At 43.8% G+C, this 21,380-nt stretch overlaps 1 protein-coding gene across 1 annotated transcript in view; it reads left to right on the top strand.

The window, feature by feature from the left end:
* Positions 1 to 236: 236 nt before the first annotated feature.
* The window catches only part of COL23A1 (collagen type XXIII alpha 1 chain), a 469,247-nt gene continuing 448,103 nt past the window's right edge, over positions 237 to 21,380 (top strand). Inside the window, exon 1 of the mRNA XM_020998825.1 lies at positions 237 to 875. Within this exon, the coding sequence (XP_020854484.1) occupies positions 582 to 875 (294 nt within the window). The 5' untranslated portion in view covers positions 237 to 581. The remainder of the gene's footprint in view (positions 876 to 21,380) is intronic.

A 21,380-nucleotide genomic window follows, 5' to 3' on the forward strand; every position in this document is an offset into this window, starting at 1 on the left:
CCCAGGGTAGTCCCCAAGCCTTTTCCTCTAGCTCAGAAGCCGAAGTCCTCACGCTCTTAGCTTTCGGGTCCAGACACCCAGGCGGGGGAGGGCGGGGGGGGGGGGAGAGAAACAGAAGGGAAGGGAGCAGAGGGGAGCAAATTGGGGGTAGCGCACTCTGAGCCAGCCCAGCCTTCCCGCAGCGGCCCGGCCCCGGCCGCCCCTCCCCTGGGTGGTTCCGGGCTCCTTTTCGGGCAGGATTTATTTGCATAGAGGAAACTGCGGAAAGTGGCCGCTAAGTAGTTGGGTAGGAGGGCGTAGCGAGTCCCCTAGTAAAGCCTAGTGACTCTCCACACCGACAGCGGATGGGCCCCAGCTCCTTCCTCGGCTCCCGGAGGTTCGAGCAGTGAGAGCACAAAACCTGGGCACTTGGGGAATGCTCCAAGGCTGACCCTCAGCCCCCAGTCCCATCTCCATCGCCTAGGGTGCCCCCTCAGCGAGCCCCACCGGAGCAGAGCCTACACTAAGTGACTGTCCCGCGCCCTCCCGCCTGCCCGCCAGTGCCCGCCGCGGACTCCCATCCCCTCCGTCCCCGCAGCTCGATGGGCGCGTGGGAGCCGGGCGCCCGGAGAGGCAGCCCCGCGGGGACTCCCGCGTGTCCCGCGTGGGGTGGTGGCGCAGCGGCGCTGGCGCTGAGCGCGCTCTGCCTACTTCTGTCCTTGGGCTCGGTGGCTGCTTGCCTGCTGCTGAGCGCCCAGGCGTCCGAACTGCAGGGCAGGGTGTCCGCGCTCGAAGAGGAGCAGCAGCGGCAGCGGCTTGCCGGCTGGGGGCCCCCCGAGGCGCCCGGCGCGCTCATCTCCTGGGCCGAGCCCCACCTGGAGCGGCTCCTGACGGAGGTGAGTCCGGCTTGGCCCAGGGAGGACCAGGAGCTTCCTCGCTGGGGGAGGAGGGGTTGGGGGGAGTGGGAAGCGGGCTTCCAGCAGCGAGGTGATTGCTGGGGGCAGGAGAGAACGTCTAGTGTCCCGTGGCTGCCCTGGGGCCGGGGTCTAGACCCTGTCAGCCAGGGTATCTTAGAGCTGGACGGGATCTTGGCCGTCGTCTGGTGGGGCATTTTATAAATGGGTAAACTGAGGGCAGTTTTATAAATGGGAAACTGACTTACCCAAGGGCACACATAGAACCGAGACTAGAACCTAGGTCTTCCAGCTGTGCTCTCTGTCAGCCCCCTCACTTCAGGGACAGGTTCCATGGACTCCTGAGGGGCAGTGGGGAGGTGAGACGCCTGAGTTCTGGCTCGGGCTCTACCCCAACTCGCGGTGAGAATGAACCGAGCACTTCTGTCGTCCGGCGCCTCCCCCTTGGCCCCAACTGTAGGAGTAGAAAGAGCCCTGACCTCTCCCAGGAGCAGCAGCACCTTCTTTGGGGAAGGAGGAAAAAACCTTCGCGTGCGTGAAGAGCTGGGCGCTATTAAGAGAGAAGTGCTGGGGAATTCAAGACGCAGTGCTAGGCTTCAAGAGAGGTATTTTAAACAGGTATAACAAGCAAGTGTTGAGCACTTACTGTGTGCAGAGCACTGGGCAAGGCCTGCTCTAGAATTTTAGAGTTTAGATAGTGTTCGGGTGAAAGGGTTCCTGCCAACCTGGATCTTTCAGTTTATTAGGGGAATTAAGACTCAGACACAGGTAGCTCTATGTAAGATATCTCATGATCAGTGCATTAGGAAGATGTAAAACAAATTGCTATGTTAAAAAAAAAGGCCCAACATTATTTCCCTGGAGATTAAGGAAGATTTCCTAAAAGAGGTTGTATTTTAATTGGGCTTTAAAGGATGCATAAGAATTCGGTTGGCAAAGAAGGGTAGAAAGGACATTCTAGACACAGAAAACATCTAGAACAAGGGTGCAAAGCCAAAAAACTCCAAGTGTGTAGGGGCAAAGAATTATTAGGTTTGTCTACACCAGGGGTGGGGAACCTGGAGCCTGGAGGCCACGTGTGGCCTTCTAGGTCCTTGGGTACAGCCTTTTGACTGAATCCAAGCTTTACAGAACACATCCTTTTATTAAAGGATGTGTTCTGTGAAGTTTGGACCCAGTCAAAGGGCCACACTTGAAGACCTACAGGGCCACATGTGGCCTCCAGGCTACAGGTTCCTCACCCCTGGTCCAGACTCTAGAGGCAGTACTTAAGGCTAAAGCTGGACGGGTGGGATCAAAGAGTGCTTCCTGGAGGAAGTGACAACTGAGCTGGGGAAAGCTGGAAGGAACAGAAAGCTTTCAGTAGCTAGACTTGTGGAAGAAGTGAACTCTCTGTTGGGGAGAAAGCAGAATATGAGTCTGTGTTAGGTGGGACCATAGAAAAAGTGAGAGTTCATGTGAAATAAGGCTGAAAAGTGGGCAACCAGGTGGCCCAGTGGATAGAGTATGGGGTCTGGAGTCGAAAACACTTATCTTTCTGAGTTCAAATATGGCCTCAGACATTTATTAGCTGTGTGACCCCAGTCAAGTCATTTAATCCTGTTTGCCTCAGTTTCTTCATCTGTAAAATGAGCTAGACAAGGAAATGGCAAACCACTCCAGTATCTTTGCCAAGAAAACCCCAAACGGAGTCATGAACCCAACAACAAAGACTGGAAAGGCAGGTTGAATCCAGTGTAGAAGGACTTAAATGCTAGGCTGATAATTTTACTATTTTGTCTCATGGGGAGTAGACAGATCCTGAAGGTCTTTGAACAGAGGGGTAAACTGAACAGTCAGAGCTCTTCATTATGAAGATGATTTAGGTAGTGGTATGAAGGACAGGATCCTGTGAATATTGTTTTTTACATATTGGGACCTTGGAGGCCATCTATCCATCTAGCCATCTAATCTCATTTTACAGATGAGGAAACTAAGGCCTAGGGAAGTTACGTAACTTTCCCTAGATCCTATGGTAAGAGTCAGAGGTAGGATTAGAACCTGGAGCCTTTGACTCCAAATCTATTACTCATCCCACAGTAGTAATACTACTTTTTATGGATTAATGTTTTTTAACCTAAGTGTATTTGTAGACAGAAAGGAAGGAACCAGTAGAGAACAGAGAAATTGGGAATGAGAGGTCCTGGAGTCAAGAGAAGGCATGGGATCAAAGGCATAATTTGGGGGATGATGTGTATCTTTGGGAAGGAGAGTACAGCTGGGAGCTTGAGGAAGGAGGAAATAGTTTGGAACAGCTGCTGGAGTGAGTGTCCTGGGGTGTCAATCAGAGATGGATTGCAATGGAGCAGTGAGGGCCCAGCTCAAATTAGATGACATGAATTTGCCTGGACCTGGTCAAATCAATTTCATGACTTCCTTTAGCAGAATGTGGCAGCCTGGAAACAGAAATGGAGAAGGCAGATGGTGGGAGTTACCCAGGGTTGGGGATTTACAAGGGAGGGATCTTGAGAGGACAAGGCAGGAAGAGATTTAAGGCTAGAAGATGCTGCCTTGTTCTTTTGTAAGGTCAACATGGAAAGCCAGAGCAAGATGAAGTGGAAGAGCAGGAAAGAAGGAGTGAAAAGTCCAAAGCTCAGGCTCATGAGGGACGTACTGGAAGAAGGGGAAGAAGAGCTTAGAATAATAGAGGGGAATTTGCCAAGATCAGGATCAGGCACTGGGGATGCAAATAAAAAGGAGGAGTCCAGTAGTTTCAGGTCTGAGAGTGACCATCCTTGGGGATGTCGAACCAAGAAGTAGAGGTCATAGGTAAGAACTCTTCTTTCCTGAACACTCAGTTTTCTGGAGGTAAGAGTAGCAATAACTGGGGAATGGGTAACATTTATCTATCTTTTAAATTTGTTGAAAGTTTTATCAATATATTTTGTTTATGTATCACCTCCATTTCCAGTTATATCCTTTTTCCTTGCCATTCCTTGTAACAGAATAAAGAAAGAAAGTGGGGGGGGAAAGTTCAGTGGAACTAATCACCATATCAACAGAGTCTGATAGTACATGCAATTTTCCACACCCCTAACCCCCACTTCTGCAAAGTAGGGAGAAAAGTATGTTTTCATGTCTCTTTTCAAATGCCAACTTTGGCTATTAAACTTAAATAGCATTCAGGTTTGGGGTGTGTTTTTTTTAATAGTTGTTCTTTCTATTAGCATTATTATAGTCATTATGTATATTGTTTTCTTGTTTCTACTTTCTTCATTTTGCATACAGTTATATGTGATCTTATGCATTTCCAAGTTCTTCATATTCACAATTTCTTATGGTACAGTAATATTCTGTTTGCATTCATGTGCCATAATTAGCTTATGCCATGGTGGGGAACCTGCGGCCTTGAGGTCACATGTGGCTGTTTAGATCCTCAAGTGCGGCCCTTTGAGTCCAAGTTTTACAGGAAAAATCCTTTTATGAAGGGGATTTGCTCTGTGAAGTTTGGATTCAGTCCATGTGGCCTGGAGGCCGAAGGTTCTCCACTCCTGGATTCATTCCCCTAGTTGATAGCCACCTATAGTGTTTCTTGCTCTTTCCTACCACAAAAGTGCTATTTTGCATATTTTTGAGTAGATGAGCCCTTCCTTACTGTCTTTGACCTCCTTGGGGTATATGACTAGCAGTGGAATCTCTGGGTCAGAAGGTCTGGGCATTTGAGGGGTGATGTTTATCCTGAGCGATGATCGCCGGGATCTCTGAGAAGCCAGCCGGGAATTACGGTTGGAGACACCTCTGGGTTGAACCAGACCTATGTAGAGATAGAGAAAACACTGACTCCCAGGACCCTGTCTTGGAGAAATTTCTAATCTCATAAGCCTGACATAGACATAGAGCCAAGAGTTTTTACAGAGAACTTCCATCTACTACGATGTTGGCTCCTTGAGAGAAAGGATTGTCTTACTTTTATATCTCTATCCTCAGTACCTGGCACATAGGCACTTAATAAATGCTAATTGATTGGCTGAACTTTATTCAAGCCCTCTCATTTAATAGATGAGTAAACTGAGGACCTGAGAGACGTGACTTACCTGAGGTTGCAAAATGAATTAATAGCAGAAACAGGCCCCCCAGTCAACATTAGTACCCTTCTATATTTCTTCCCCCCTTAAATTCATACATCTGGACTAGGCAGAATTTGAACCCATATCTTCTGACTCTCTTAGTTAGAAACATACATTTTAATAATGTAATGTTACATTCATGTAACAACAGAGTGATAAAAATTCATGAAAATACATGAATTAAGGTTGAATAATTTATCCAAGATGGATCCATTTTTCAGAGTTCCTGCCTAGTCTGCTCAGCTCCTGGACACATGCTCTGCCATGAGCCCATATGCAGTCACATGTTATTTTCCCAAGCATTTTGGAGACACCTGTGGAAGCCATGTAAGAGGCATAATATGGTATAGTGGAAGGAGTCAGAGATTGTGCTCTCTAATCCAGGCTCAAACGTAACTAATGGACCCTGGGCCAAGTACTTAGCTCACCTCTTCGATTTCACTTTCCTCATCTGTGATTTAGGATTTACAATACTTGTCCTACCTACCTCATAGAGGTATTATAAGAACACTTGGTAAATCCTAAGGCCCTAAAGAAATGGGAAACAATTCGTATTATTATTTTAAACTGATTTCAAACAATGGTTTGCAGGATGACTTCTAAAAAGTAGGTATTCTTAGTTTGTAAGAGAGACTGTGAATCAAACAAGAGGAAGAAGGCTCAGGGCTGCCGAAACTGAGACCAGTTAGAGGAAACACCAAATACCTTCGTCTTTTAGACCATCTGGTCCATGGGAACACAAGGTACTGTCTTTACAATACTCCTGGGAGGTTGATCAACATTTATTAAACACTTACTGTGTGCCAGGCTCTGTGCTAAGTACTAGAGATTCAAAAAGAGGCAAAAGTCAGTCCTTACCCTCAAGGAGCTGGCATTCTAATGAGGAAGACAATATACAAACAGATATATACAAGGTAAACAGGAAATAATTAACAGAGGGAAGGCACTAGAATTAAGAGAGGATTTGGAAATATAATCCCTCCTTTACATGTCAGTCCTTAGAATTCTTGAAGACCCCAAAGAATTATAAAACTGTGCATATTCTTTGGCCAGCAATACCATTACTAGGTCTGTTTCCCAAGGTAATTGGGAAAAAGGAAAAGAGCTTACGTGTGCTAAAATACTTATCGCAGCTCTCTTTGTGGGGTGGTAAGGGACTGGAAACTGAAGGGATACCTACCAGTTGGGGATGGTTAAACAAGTTGTGGTCTGTGATTGTGATGGTATACTAGTGTGCCATAAGAAATGATGATCTTAGAAAAAACATGGAGAGACTTGCATGAAATAATGAAGAGTGAAATAAACAGAACAAAGAGAGTCTTGGATACAGTAACAGCAATATTGTTTGAAGAGTAACTGTGAATGACTAAGCTATTCTGAGTAACATGAGTATTCAACTACAAAGGACTTAGGAGGGAAGATGCTGTCCGACTCCAGAGAAAGAATTGATATATGAAGTGTGTATTGTATGGTTCCACATACATATCTTTATCAGATATCTTTATCTTTATCCAACCCAAGGTCCTTCACCATGATGGTTACCCCTCTGTGGACCCTCTTCAGCTTATGCTAACCCTTCTTAAACTGTGGCTCCCACAATTGAACACAATATTCCAGATAAAATCAAGTGGAATATGGTGGAACTGTCACTCCCTATTCCTGGAAGTTATGCCTTTCTTATGGGTTGGACTGGATGGCTGCTGACTTTCAACTTGACAATTCCATGATTTTGTGAAGATTGAGTTTGCTTTTTTGCTTGCTGTATCACACTGATGACTCATGACCAGGGAAATGGGGGCTGGTCACCATCATTTAATGGATCGCTGAATCTGGCTTGGTCATTGCCAGTCTTAGTCTGAAGAGAGAAGAGAAACCATCTCTCTACTTGCTTTTCATGTCAAAGCTAATGTTCCAGCGTGTTCAAGCCTGTTCTTGACCACTGTCACTGCATTCCCTCTGAATCAATTTCCTCTGATACCTGTGTATTATGGCTTCAAGAATTGTTGTTGTTGTTAAATTTTGAGTTTCTAGTTGTCTCTCTTCCTCCTTTCTACCCCACATTAGAGAAGGCCAACATTTGATATAAATATATATGTGGAACTGTATAATACACGCTTCCATATATCAGTTCTTTCTCTGGAGGTGGACAGTATCTTCCTTCATAGATCCTTCATAGTTGATTTGAATATTCATGTTACTCAGAATAGCTTAGTCATTCACAATTACTCTTCAAACAGCATTGCTGCTACTGTATCCAATATTCTCTTGGCTCTGTTCATTTCACTCTTCGTTATTTCATGCAAGTCTCTCGGTGTTTGTCTAAAGCCAACCAGTTCATCAGTTCTTAGGGCACAGTAGCTTTTTAGCTTCATCTTTTGTTCCTGTTGCAAATGGTCTACCTGAAGATTTTATAATTGCTGGGCATTGTCTCTTTGCCCAGCAGCACAGAGGTTCAGAACTGATCAAAAGCTTCTAGAGGCCTTTTGAACTATTGATTCAATTCTCTCATTCATTCATCTGTCCATTCATTCAAAAATCACTTCTCAATTCTCTGACAGCTGAAGGGCAGTATAGTGTAGTGTAAAGCATGGTCTTAGAGCCAGAAGTCTCGGTTCCAGTAACCTTTGGAGGGAGGACACACATCAGTGAGCTCCTATAGCCATTGATCGGGATTACCAATGCAACCCTGAACAAGTCACTTAATTTCCCCCCAGCCTCAGTTTCCTCATCTATAAGATGGAGTTAATAATACCGACTTCCTGGGAGTATTGTGAGGACAGCTTTTTGTATTCCTAAAAGCACTATACAAATGTGAAAAACAATAATTATGATGATGGTAATTGGTCTTTCCTTAAGTGCAAGTCTGTTTAAAGTCTGTCTGTAGCTATTATAATCTCTAATCTGGTCTCCCTTTTATTGAAAAAGAGTAACAATTAACTTTTGAATAATGTGAGTTAAAAAGCCACAATTTTGTTCAAGAGACATTCTTAAGTCTGAATTCTACTGGGGGTAGAAGCCAGAAATGGTGCTTGGGGAGTGAAAACGCCTCTAGCTAACACATCTCTGATACTCTTCCTTCTGAGGCTGAAGAGCCTATTGGTTGGGCCGGAAAGACTTCCTGTTTATTCTTCCGCATCCCTCCCCTAAGCACTGCTCTTGCAGGGGACACTTTTAGGGCCTCTCAGCACAGAGAGTTGTTAGTGCTTTTAAGTAGAGGTTGATTTTTCAAAGAACAATAGAAATATAGAATGCCAGAGCTGGAAGGGTCCTTATAACCATCTGGACCAACCTCATTTTACAGAAAAGGAAACTGAGGCCCAGAGAAAAGGAAGAATTTATACAGCTGGAAAGTGAACTAGTCAGAATTTGAACCCAGGTCTTCTGAATTAGAAGCCCCAATATTTGGGCTATACTGTTTCCCCGAAAGGAAAGGAAAAGGTTGTTAGAGATGCACATTTAATTGTTTTTTAGTTTCATTTATATATCAGTTTCATGATTAACCCTGCTCTCCCCTTGTAACGAGTAATAACAATTGTAGCTGACATCATAAGATATTTAAAGGATTGCAAAACATTTGACATCATCTGAGTCTCACGACAGCCCCGGGAGCTTGGTGCTGTACCCATTTTACTATAGCCAGATTCTAGATGAGGTCACATAACTAGGAAGTGTCAGGGGCAGCATCTGAACCCTGCTCTCCCTGACTCCAAGTCTGACATTCCATCTCAGGTAAGAAAAACCAATCAACATCGCCAGCCACTTGAGAGCTCAGTCATGACCCTTCCTCATATTCTGAGGTCAGAAGGTCAGGGATTTAGAGCTGGACCACATTCAGAGGCCACCTACGCCAACGACTTCTTACAGATGAGGAAAGTGAGGCCCAGGCCGGTGAAATAACTGCCCAAGGCCACACAGGGAGCAGGCACCAGAGGAAGATTGGGACTCAGTGCTTCTGACTCCCAAATAAATCAGTGTTTTTTGTCTATATCTGTTTGTCCACTTCTCTAGCAGAATGTAAGGTCCTCCAGGAAAGGGATTCTATCCTTTTTGTGGTCTTTGTTTCACCAGCCCCCAACCTAGGGCCTTGTGGACCACAGATGCATATTAAATGCTAGTTGAATTGAATTGAATGTTGCGGCCAAAGCTTTTGCAGTCAGACCCTAATAATAGTAATTGTAGTAGTAGTAGTAATAATAGAATTAATAATAATAATAATGATAGAGGCAGCTGGGTAGTCAATAGATAGAATGCTGGGCTTGGGATCAGGAAATCCTGAATTCAAATGTGGCCTCAGGCACTTACTAGCTGTGTGATCCTGGGCAAGTCACTTAACCTTTATTGCTTCCATTTCCTCATCTGTAAAATGATCTGGTGAAGAAAATGGCAAGCCATTCTAGTATCTTTGCCAAGAAAACCCCAAATGGGGCCAACAGAGAATTGGACATGACTGAAATGATTCAACAACAAAAAATAATAGCATTAAAAAATGTTCATACCTGCAAAATACTGACAAGACATGACCTAGAGGCTAGAATCATACATCAGAAACTTGACATCTTTCATGGAATGACAGCCATTAAATCCCCACCCTACAAATACAGCTCAAAATATTCCAGAGATCTCAACCCTTAAACTGTCCTGGTACCAGAGCATTAACACAGCCTGAACTATTGTTACCCACAATTTTCCAGATAAAACACTGATTGATAAAAACTTATGAACAGTATTTTTAATGACTGTTACCCTAGTAAATACTTGTCATCTCTGAAATGCATAGAATGAAAAGCTCTCAAAATTTAGAGACTCAGTCAAAGAAATCAAAATCATATAGGAATGGGATGAGGAAAAGATCAATCATTCTCATCATACTTTCTGTTACTAGAGTTGTACTGAGGATGCTTTCAATGATCCCACAGAAGATGAGCTGACAGTTTAATGCTTTTATTCAATCAATTAAACATCCAGCATTTATTAAGCACCTACTGTGTGCCAGGCATAAGGCTAGGTGCTAGAGACACAAGAACAAAACAAAACAGTCCCTTCTCTCAAGTTTACCTTCTATCATTCAACTGTCAAACAAACCAACCCACTTGTGCCACAGAACATAGAATCCATAGAAGACTAATTATAAAAGACTGAGACAGTGATCTGCTCCAGGATTGTTTCTGTTGAACAAGATGAGAAAACTAATGGTAATAATAGTGGGACATTTATATTCTGCTTGCAAGTTAGCAGCATACCTTATATACATCATTTTGTTTGATTCCCCACATGAACCCTAAGAAGGAGGTGTTATTAGCCTTTAAAACAGGATGATTCTGGGGGCCTCCAGGCTGGATACTTGAGGAAAAGATGGTGCTTCTGGTTGAATGGCTCACTTTTTGGGTATCTCCCAATGGGCAGGAGACCAGTTCCTCAGAATGGCAGTTAGTTCTCTTACTGTCTATTCTTTAGTGAATGCCTTTTGATGGGAAATGTACACAGTCCGCGGACTGAAGCTGAAAAGCCCCGTGCTGGGGTTAGTGGAGTGTGGGAAGTTGCTATTGTGACTGTTCGGATGTTGACTGGGGGAAGCTGCCAATACAGAGAGACCGAGTAATTGAGTTCCAAACAGAAGGAAAGACTTGTCGAAGCATTTAATATGAATGGATGTCAAGGGCTGTACCTTTAAACTTTGTGAAACAGAGGACAGAAGAATCTGGATAACATAAGGTTTGTCAGTTCTGATTTTTGTTTATAGCTCTGGTTTATAATGAAGGTGGAATTCTAGAAGCTGTTTCTAGCCAGCATAGGCACAAACCCTGATTTTGCTAGATAGACAAGTTATCCCAATGTACATACCCTTGTTTCCCTCCAACTGGAAGGTGATGCTTGTGGTTATTATTTCCGTGAGACTTATTAGGAGTCTACATTAAAAAAAATGTCTTTGTCTATCATCACCCCAATTTAGTGAAGTTTTAGTTGTAGAACCAAAAATTTAGAGATGGAAGGGAGCTTGGAGGTCATCTAGTATAATCTGCTCACTTTAAAATTAAAATGTAATTGATCTTTTGTTTTCATATCACCTCCTTTTCCAAATATATCTCTCCCTTTCCCAAAGAGACTTTTTTTGGTAACAAAAAGTAAAAAAGGAAAAAAAAAAGAAGGGAGTTGGAAACAGCAGTTCAGCAAAACTACCAAAATGTCAGTCAACTCTGAGAGTATATTAAATATTCCATACCCATAGTCCTCCACTTTTAAAAAAGGTGAGACAGGTATATTTTCTCATCTCTCTTTGGGGGACCAAGCTCATTTAATTATGTAGTATTAAGGCTTTATTGTTATTTTTTCCATTTACGTTGTTGTGATTATTAGGTATATTGCTTTCCTGGTTCTGCTTACTTCACTTTGCATTGGTTCAAATATTTTCCAGTGTTTCTCTTTGTTCTTTGTATTAATCATTTCTTACATTGTAGTAATAATATTCCATTCCATTCATCTACCACAAAAAGCTACCCCTTCTCCCATTTCACAGGTAAGGAAACTGAGACTCTAGCAGGTTAAATGATTTGCCCAAGGTCACATAGAGGATAAGTGTCAGTAGCCAATGTTAATATAAGTCCTCCCCTTCCCTTATTGTCTCTTGGTAAAAGTATGCCACTTGTATTAATTTCTGTAGAGGCTCGAAGGGACCTGAGAGTTTGATTAGACAAACCTCATTTTATAGAGACTACGAGAAGTTAAGTGACTTTCCTAAGGTCACAATGCCAATAAGTAGTAGAGCTACATTGTAGGTGCTTAATAAATACTTATTGAATTAAATTGTTTCAATGGTCTTTCAAAAGGGGCAGCTGGGTCACACAGGGGATAGAGTGCTGGGCCTGGAGTCAGGAAGACCTGAGTCCCAATCTGGCCTCAGACACTTACTAGCTGTGTGACCCTGGGCAAGTCACTTACCCCTGTTTGCCTCAGTTTCCTCATCTGTAAAATGAGCTGGGGAAGGAAATGGCAAACCACTCCAGTGTCTTTGACAAGAAAACTCCAAATGGGGTCAACGAAGAATCAGACTGAAAATGACTAAATGACAACAACAAATGCTGTGTTTCTGCTGCACCGCAATGTTCCTCATACTGTCCAGCCTAGGCAGCCTTTTCAATGTGCTTTCCCTAACCAGACTTTAAGGTCCTCAGAGTGGGTCCATTGAGTATTTTCCATGGAAGTCCACCATAGCACAGCTGAGGATTCAACCAACAGAAAACGTGGATTCCCATCCCAGTTCTTCAGCATAATGACCTGTTTAACCACAGCAGGAAACTTCACATGTCTGGGCCTCAATTTCCTCATCTGTAAAATGAGGGATGGGGTGGTCGGATCTTTAATATCTCTTCCAGCTCTTAAATCCTATCTATAATCTTATGATCCCTTAAGAACTGCCTGAAAACTTGGGTTCCCATAAATTACCCAGTCTCTTACTGACTGTAGGAAGATGGGCAAATTGAAACAGTCAGTCAGTCAATAAATATTTACTAAATGCCTACTCTGACTGGGCACTGTGCTAAAACACTGGATAAAAATGAGCCATCTAAGTGTGATGATGAACAGAAACTAAACGTGAGGTAGCATCTCATGGCCGCTAGAGAGTCAGCCTCAGAGTTAGGAAGATGTGGATTCAAATTCTGCCTCTGGCACATACTGGCTGTGTGACCCTGGGCAAGTCATTTAAGCTTAGGTAACTCTAAAACTATGTATAAATGACTGCTCTGAGACTTTAATCTGTTTTGCCAGGAAGAAACCTTTTGCCTTAAAGGCATCACAGATCTGTACCAAAAATAAACAAAAGCAAAACCCTGCCCAAACTGAGTTAAAAAATGGAAACCACAAGCGAGGCTCCGCTGCTAAGAGTCTGGCCCTGGCTACCCTCCCCTGGCAGGCATTGCTGCGCTAGTACCTGGAGGGAGGCGAGCCGGGAACAAAGCCTGCACTCCTCAGCGGCAGCCGTGGCGCGTAATTTTCATACTGTAGTAAAAATTTTAATGCGAGGATTAAAGCAATATTTAGTTGTTGCATACAGAGCTGGACATTCTCCCCTTGACAATGGATCGATTGTTGCCTCTTAGCCTTTCGTTGTCCAGACTAATCAGCCTGAGGAGCAGAAACGCTCTTTGGGAGAGGAGGGTAAAGTACAGATGTCTCCCTTCTCCACCCCCTGCCTATAGATGTTAAAACAAAGTATAACTTTGAGCTGAGTGTAACTGGGCTCCCCACCCCCAGCAGTTTGTCATCTGTCAGAACTACTCTACTGTATACATTTTAATAAAGACGTCTATTTCTGAAGCCCAAGCCACAGCGTGAGCTGAAGTATAAATAATAGTGGCGTTCCCCCTTCCCCCTCCTCTTTCTCCCCCCTTTCCACACCCCCTAACTTCCTGGCTCTAAATCCAAAAAAAATTTCCTTCCAATTACTCCTTGGCACACTCTCTTTTCTCTCCTCTCTCCTTAGCTTCCAAAATTCAACAAAGAGAAGGAAAGGGAAAAAAAAGTTTTTCTTATGACTTTTTAGAAAGTCTGGACCACTTACTGGGGTGTTCCTTTCTCAAACATATTTCAATTCATTCCCTTTGGGGTTGAGAGTAGGTGTGGGTGGAGGGTGGGCAATGACTTTTGGGTGTGGATACTTAAAGGCAAAGGTGCTATAGGTTTTGAATGAAATTAGACTGCCCCAGTAAAAGAGCTGACCCACAGAAACCCCCTGGTGGCCTGCCCAAGACTCTGGGGAGCTGGGTTCCACAATCCTACCTTCTTCCTACCCCTCAAGATTCCTGGAAAATATTTATTCCCCTGTAGCAGCTGTAAGGCCAGCAAGATGTGGAGCCTTTAATCATTGGTAAGCCCTGCCATCATTAAAAGTGCATAGAATGGTGAAGCAGTTACCACAGTGCAAGACAATTATTAAACAAGGAAAATATTTCTATTTGTGAATGTGATTCAGTTGATTTCCCCAATTCCTGATTCAACCCCCACTATTAGGTAGTAAGTAACAGAACCAGGCTTCCAACCCGGGTCTTTTATCTCATTCCACTGCATCCCTGGCTGTGTGACCAAGTAAATAATTTGGTTTTTCTGAACCTTGCGTGCCTCATAGCATTATGTAAGGAAAATGGTTTTAGAAAGCAGTAGGAAAATGACACAGATTATTTTTACTGCAAGCAGCATCACCTTCAACCTTCCTTGGGAAAGCATTAGGGTTCAGGAAAACCCTTAGGAAAGTGGTAATGTAGGTGATGGGAGTTAGGCCCTTCAGGTCTCTTCTCGGGTGATCTCTAACCCTGCCTCTGAAGTGAAGTGCTGTTTCTGTCCTCTCCCTCAGGAGTGACTGGATGACGCCTCCTTGGGGAAGTTGTGGATGGTATTGCTGCTCAGTAATAATCTCTGATAGTCTCTGAGGGCCGTTCCAGCCCTGAGGTTCTGAGATTATACAATACATTTGCTCAGTGCTGGGGATACAAATATGAAAAATGATACAGATTCTGCCCTTATGGAGTTTGTAATCTAGTACAGGACTAATAGATGTAATGTATTATGAATTAGAATGCGGTAAATATGTAGCATGGAGTAAGATTGGGTATTAGGATCTGGGGCAAGGCGAGGTGTCAGTGCAATTTTCATGGAGTGACGTTGACTTCTGATCTGGGTCTGAGAAGGAACTGAAAGATTCCAACAGACTGACATGGATAGAGAATCTTTTCCAGGGATGGGGACATAGCATGTGGTGTGTGGAGGTGGGAAAGGATAGACCTAGAAAGGGGACCAACCTGTAAGTTTGGTAGGATTAGTAGGTCCTCTGGTGGGACATAATCGAATAAATTTTATATGGAGTTAAGTTGGGAAGGTAGGTTAGAGCTAGAAATTTAACCCAAAAAAGTGTATTTGGTTTGGAAAACTTCTTGGTTTCCATACCTGTCACTTTTCTCCTGGCTTTTTATCAGTGATGTCTCTATTTTTAAATTTCAGAGCTCTTTCTCTCCAGAGGAGGATGAATAGATGAATGGATAGATACAGAGACAGAGAGAGAGAGAGAGAGAGAGAGAGAGAGAGAGAGAGAGAGAGAGAGAGAGAGAGAGAGAGAGAGATTGCTGGCTGGTTCTCAGTCTCTTCTTGATGTGAGTTATCTGGATCAAAGATCTGGTTGTGGCTTCTCCAGTTAGTCCAAGTGACTATTACTTAAAGGTTCTTGACCGTGCTCATATGCTTGCTTCCATGCTTCTTGAAGTAGTAACCATTGCTATTTCTACCCAGTCTTAGGGGAGTGCAACTCCCTGGAAAGAAGGGGCTTCTTCCAACAAGAAAATGTCACTGAAACCAGAAGGGGAAAAGCCAAGGCAGTGTGGTACACCCTCAGGAGCACTGGTTACAGAGGCAGAGCTGTGCTGCTGCCATTTATTACTCATGGCACCTTGGGCAACTCACTTGGCCTTTCTGGGGCTCAGGCATCAAAGAGTTTCTGCTAGATTAGGTCCCTTCCAGCAGATGCCTTGAAGAACAGTAAGAGGGCAGTTCTATCTAGCACCCTGAGCTGGGATACAATCTTTTATGTATGGATTTTGTCTTAGCCAGAGATAATAACATTATGCCAGGCACTTCTGCTTACAGACACAACTGCTTTCAAGTCTTTGAGAAGTTTTTAAGTTAAAAGTAGTGTTCCTTTTAGAAACCCTTTCCATCTCCTCTTGACCCATCTCTCTTTTATTCTGAGATGATCCCACTGGGAAAGCTCAAGCTTCTAGCCCTCATTGTTTCACTTTTGAAAGACATACAGATCCGAAGACTTTAGGAAAGGACCTTTTCCAGAGTTTTGGATGTTTTTCTCAGAGCTTCTGCCTGTATTTGCTCTTGGGAAATGCTGTCTTGTTTGCATATGGGAATTCAAGGCCACATTGTTTGCAGCTGGAAGGAACAGGGCCAGATCCATGGATAGATGTATGGAAAAGAGAGGAAGCATTTCTTTTATTTTTTTCTAATTATTTTTCTCCCACTGCCCCCCCCACAAATAAGACAGACCCCTGGTAACCAGTAAGCATAAGCAGGCAAAACAAATTCTCAAAGCGGAGATGACCCCAAACAGGTGTTTCATTCTGCAGATTAATCCATCACCTCTCTGTCAGGAGATGCTTCATCATTGATCAAAGGAAGCTTTGCAATCATGTTTACAAAAAATTAATCAGACAGATTGTGGGATTGAATTTTGGATTTAAATATGTCTTCCGAGTTTTGCTAGTTGGCACCCGAGTCAAGCAGAAGAGTAGAAACAAAACTCACATCAAATTGGCTGATGCTACCTCTGTTAATGACTGTTTAAGTTGAAACAAAATATATGTATTTTTTTAACTGAGAGGTAAGCCAGGGAGCTTGTGTTCCATATCAGTCCTGATAAAGCCATTTCCTAGCAGGGTAGCCCAGATGTGATAGTGATAGCTAGAGACCATTCATTACTTTAGCAGCAAATTCTTTGGTTAAGTAAGAAATTGCTTATTCAGACCTTGTAGTGTAGAGCACTACCTTCCAAAGGGAATTTGTGTGACCTCAAACAGTAAAGCTAGATGATTATTATTTTTTAAAAGACACATAAAATCTGTTTTAGAATCTGGGAACATAATAGAAAAAAATGTGGCATGCATCTCTTTGGCATCTTCAGTTAATTTGTAGAATGGAAGTTGTGGGTTAGTGTGAATAAAGGATTTCTCTGAGACGAACCCAAGAATTCACTTAGAAGTCCCTGGTAGCTGGTTTGGGATGTGGATTGTGGAGGAGGGGCTGTGGGGGAGGAAGGTCTACTTCGATTCAGGGTAGGGCTGAGGCCAAGGGGAAACCAATGGCTGACCAGATGTGAGTCAATCAATCAATTTTTGCTGTTGTTTAATCATTGGAGCCATGTCCAACTCTTGATGACCCGTTTGGGGATTTTCTTGGCAAAGTTACTGGAGTGGTTTGCCTTTGCCTTTTCTAGCTCATTTTACAGATGAGGAAACTGAGGCAAACAGAGTTAAGTGACTTCCCCAGGGTTGTACAGCTAGTAAGTGTTGGAGACTGGATTTGAATTCAGGTCTTCCTAACTCCAGACCCAGGTGCTCTATCCACTGTGCCACCAGTGCCTGCTATGTGCCAGGCACTGTGCTAAGCAATGGGGATACAAAAAGCAGGAAAAGATAGTCCCTCAAGGAGCTCACAGTCTAAAACACACCAACAAATATATACTAAGCAAGCTATATGCAGGATAAATAGGAAATAATTAAAAGAGGTAAAGCACTGGAATTAAGAGAGGTTAGGGCAGGTGTCCTGTAGTTGGGACTCAAAGGAAGCCAGAGAAGGGAGAACATTCCAGGCATGGGGGACAGCCAGAGAAAATACCCAGAGCTGAGAGATGGAGGGTCTTGTTTGAGGAATAGCCAGGAGCGGCCAGGGTCACTGGATCTAAGAGTCTGTGTTAGGGAGTGAGGTGTAAGAAGACTGGAAAAGACTGGAGGGGCGAGATTAGGAAGGGCTCTGAATGGGTCTGTGTTCTGAGGCTTGTGTTTCTTGAGAGCAAGGACTGTTTGTTGCCTTTTTTTCTATCCCCAGCTCTTAGCATAGTGCCTGACCCATAGAAAGTGCTTAATAATGTAATATGACTAACTGACTGACTGACTCCAGGGTGGGTCTGAGGCCCAGCTCAGCTGAGTGCTACGAGCTTGTGCCCAGAAGATAGCTACAGGCCAATGAGTTTGTTTGGAGCCCCAGACACTGATGAAGCTTACTTGCCTCCTAAACTGCAGAGTGTGTGGGATGGGTAAAGGGAGCAGCCACATTTTTGAAATCCCCTACCTCTGGGCCCAGCTCTAATACCAACTCCTCCAGGAAGCCTGGCTTGACCCCCCTCCATCCAGCCAAGGGCCTGTGCCTCATCCTTATTTTTATTTTCAGTTACAAATCCCCCCTCCCCCCACCATGGAGATGGTAAGAAATATACCCATTATACATATGAAGTCATGCAAAACATATTTCCATCCAATGTGTTTAAGAAAGGGACTGAGTCTATGGATGAGACGGACAGGTAATGGGGAGGGAAAAGGTGGCGAGATGGGGAAGGGATGTGGTAGTCCCATGAAACACCATTAATTTAAGATGAAAGTCCTTGCCACCAAGGCAGCTCATAGTCTGGTTTGAGAGACAAAACTCTCCCAATTAAACATTCCAAGAAGTCTACCATCAGTGTCTAATAAGAGACATGAATGACTCGGAGAAGGGCCAGGTCATTGGGAGCCAAGTGAGGCTTCCTGACACTGTAGCTAAGCCTTGAAGTATGGATAAATCCTACCTACTTAGACACAGGACAACCATTTACCGTGTGCTTGCTGAGTTTCCAGGAAAGAATTGTAGGTGTTGTAGTGGGGGTGGGAGTAGAAGAGACAAGATGGAAGCAGAGGCTCAGAGTGGGGAGGTGTGATAACGATAATAATACTAATAGCTAACAGTTATATTGAGCTTAAAGATTTGCAAGATCTGTTATCTCATTTGACTTGCCCTATCTTGGAGGCTATAATTTCATCCAATTTAGTTTTTTTTTAGATGAAAACATTTATTAAGTGGGCATTGTGTATAATGTACTGTTCTAGGTTCTACACATAATAAAATGAAATAAGTTATGGCCCCAGATTTTGGGAAGCCTAAACTCATGGAATCATTGCACCCCCAGAGTGAAAAGGGACAGGGAGTCCAACCTGACTGGATAAGGGTTCATCCAACCTTTGCTGGAAGGCCTTTAGTGATAAGAATTCCACTATCTCCCAAAGCAGCTCTTTCCAGTTTGGATTTATTAGGAAGCTCTTTCTTCCATCCAGCCGAAGCTGGCCCTCTCTGCAGCTCCTCTCCATTGGTCCTAATTTTGCCTTCCAGAGCCAAACAAAACAAATGCTTGAAGACAGCTATCATGTCCCCTCTAAGTCTTATCTTTCCTAGGCTAAACATCCCTACTTCCTTCAAAGGATCCTCTGATGACAGGTTCCCTAGGACCCTCATCATCCTGGTCACCCCTCTGTGAATGCACCCCAGCTTGCCTATCCCCTTCCTAAACTGGTGTGACCAGAAGGGGGGATGACACTCCTTCTGATGTGCCTTGATCACTGCAGGGGACAGAAGAACTCACACCTCTCCTTTCTCAACACCAGGCTTGCTGTCGTTCCTGAAGAAGTCTAAGTTCCACATTATCTTTGTCAGCTGCCTTGTCACACTGTTGACACATATCGTGCCCACTTAAAACGCCTGACTCTTTTTTCATCCTGAACTGTGTTATCTCTTCCATCATTACATGCAAAGGTGATGTTTTTAAACCCAAGTGTGTTCAGTCATTTCAGTTGTATCCAACTCTTCATGACCCAATTTGGGGTTTTCTTGGCAGAGATACTGGAGTGGTTTGCCATTTCCTTCTCCAGCTCATTTTGCAGATGAGGAAACTGAAGCAAACAGGGTTAAGTGACTTGCCCAGGGTTACATAAGCTAGTAAGTATCTGAGGCCAGATTTGAACTCAGGAAGATGAGTCTTCCTGACTCCGGCTGCTCCAAGCCCAAGTGTAGACTTTACATTATCTCTATTAAATTTCATCCTCTTAGATTTGTCCCATTGTTCTGGCCTTTTGGGGCATGTGTGGCAGATACGAGACAAATGGAGGCATAGCTATCATGTGAACTTTGATAAGCATATAGGAGGGCTCCAGATTGTGGTAAGAGATTCCAGAATCTCTGATAGCCTCCTTTATTGAAGAAGGCATTGGAAGAAAATTGGAGAAAAGAACTTCAGTGGATAAGGCATGTGTGACAACATTCCCAACATGAGGGGTTGACCTGGGTGAAAGAACAGAGATTGGGAGAGGCAGGAGGAATCTGATGATGGCCAATGGCCAGGAGTCTAGTTTGGCTGAAATGTAGTGTTTGAAGTAGTGTGTGATAAGCTTGAAAGGAAGGTGGGAGACTAATTGTGTGTGGGGGGGCATGGAAACTTGGTTGAGTTTCCATTGTATTTGGTAAGCAGTGGGGTTCCATTGATGGAGAAGGAATCCCTGAATGGGTTGGATTAGTGGTTATCTGAGTCCTGGTCCAGCTCTGAGATTCCATGGTTCTAAGATTCTTTCTGTATAGATTTCTTTTGTACTGGGGTTCTATTAAGTTCTAGGCAATGGCTCAGCAGATGCTTTCTGATTATGATGAATATAATATGTGTGTGAATATACAGATATGCATATGGATACATGTGTTTGTATATACACATATACATATACACATTCTTAGTGGACGTCCCCCAATACATTAGGTAGACCCACTATGGAAGATTTATAGGGGATACGCATAGGGTATGAGAGCAAGGAGACAAAGCAAGGAGACACCTTCTCTTGTCAGACCTGAGATTGCTACTGTATTCCCTCCCTCCTTGGCCCTGTGGCCATTAGGCCTTCTCCCTCCACTGCTAACTTTTCATGGAGTGGAGTGGACTCCCTCCCATCTCTACCTCCTACCATAAGTTGGCTGTCTTAGGGACATGCCCTTTCAGGAATTAGCTGAGATAGATCAAAGGCAGCCTCCAGCCTCCTGGACCTCCACCATCTTTCCTTCTCACACCAATAGTAAACTCAGCCCTCATCTCCCCCAGTCACTGTCCTTCTGCATTTTCCCTCTCCACCATATCCTCTGACACCTTCCTCTGCTGTGCCACAATAGAAAGATATCTGACTTTAGGGTTCAAATCCTGGCTCTGTCACTTACTGCCTGTGTAACCTTGAGAACGGTCATCTTCATGGCCTCAGTTTCTTCTTCTGTCAAATGAAGTCAGCCTCCCCCTAATATCCAAGGTCCCTCCCAGATTTATGATCTTATGACCTTAGATCTTTTCCTCTTACATATTTTCATCTTGTGGTGCTCACTAAAAGCCTTGCTTCCTCTTGAAGATAATAAATATCTCAGCACTCTCTCCAAGGTTGGCTTCTCCTTCCTTCACACCCCTGAAAAGCAAGGCCAGGAGGAAGTAGGGGCTTGTTTTCTTGTTCCTGATGTTGTCTTCCCTTTGCCATCATCACCACTCAGCAGCTACTTCTCCTTGAAACAAACCCTGTCCTGTCCCACTACAGGCCCTCAGGTTTCTCAGCTCCAATGATCTCCATCTCTAGGCTACCTGAGGAGTGATAGCACAGGAGTGAGCATAACTCCCTCCCTGGTGCTCCCCACAAATGAATTTTCCACAGATGCCAGAATTTCTAGCAACAGCTCTGTGAATATTCTCATCAATGGAGATCATAGGTTTATTGAGGGGGGTGTGTGTGTAGATACAAACACAAGTAATATTTCTATGCACCTATATTTCTATAGGATCATGGTTTTA

Source organism: Phascolarctos cinereus, unplaced genomic scaffold, assembly GCF_003287225.1.
Source record: "Phascolarctos cinereus isolate Bilbo 61053 unplaced genomic scaffold, phaCin_HiC Scaffold_2;HRSCAF=192, whole genome shotgun sequence".
NCBI lineage: Eukaryota > Metazoa > Chordata > Mammalia > Diprotodontia > Phascolarctidae > Phascolarctos > Phascolarctos cinereus.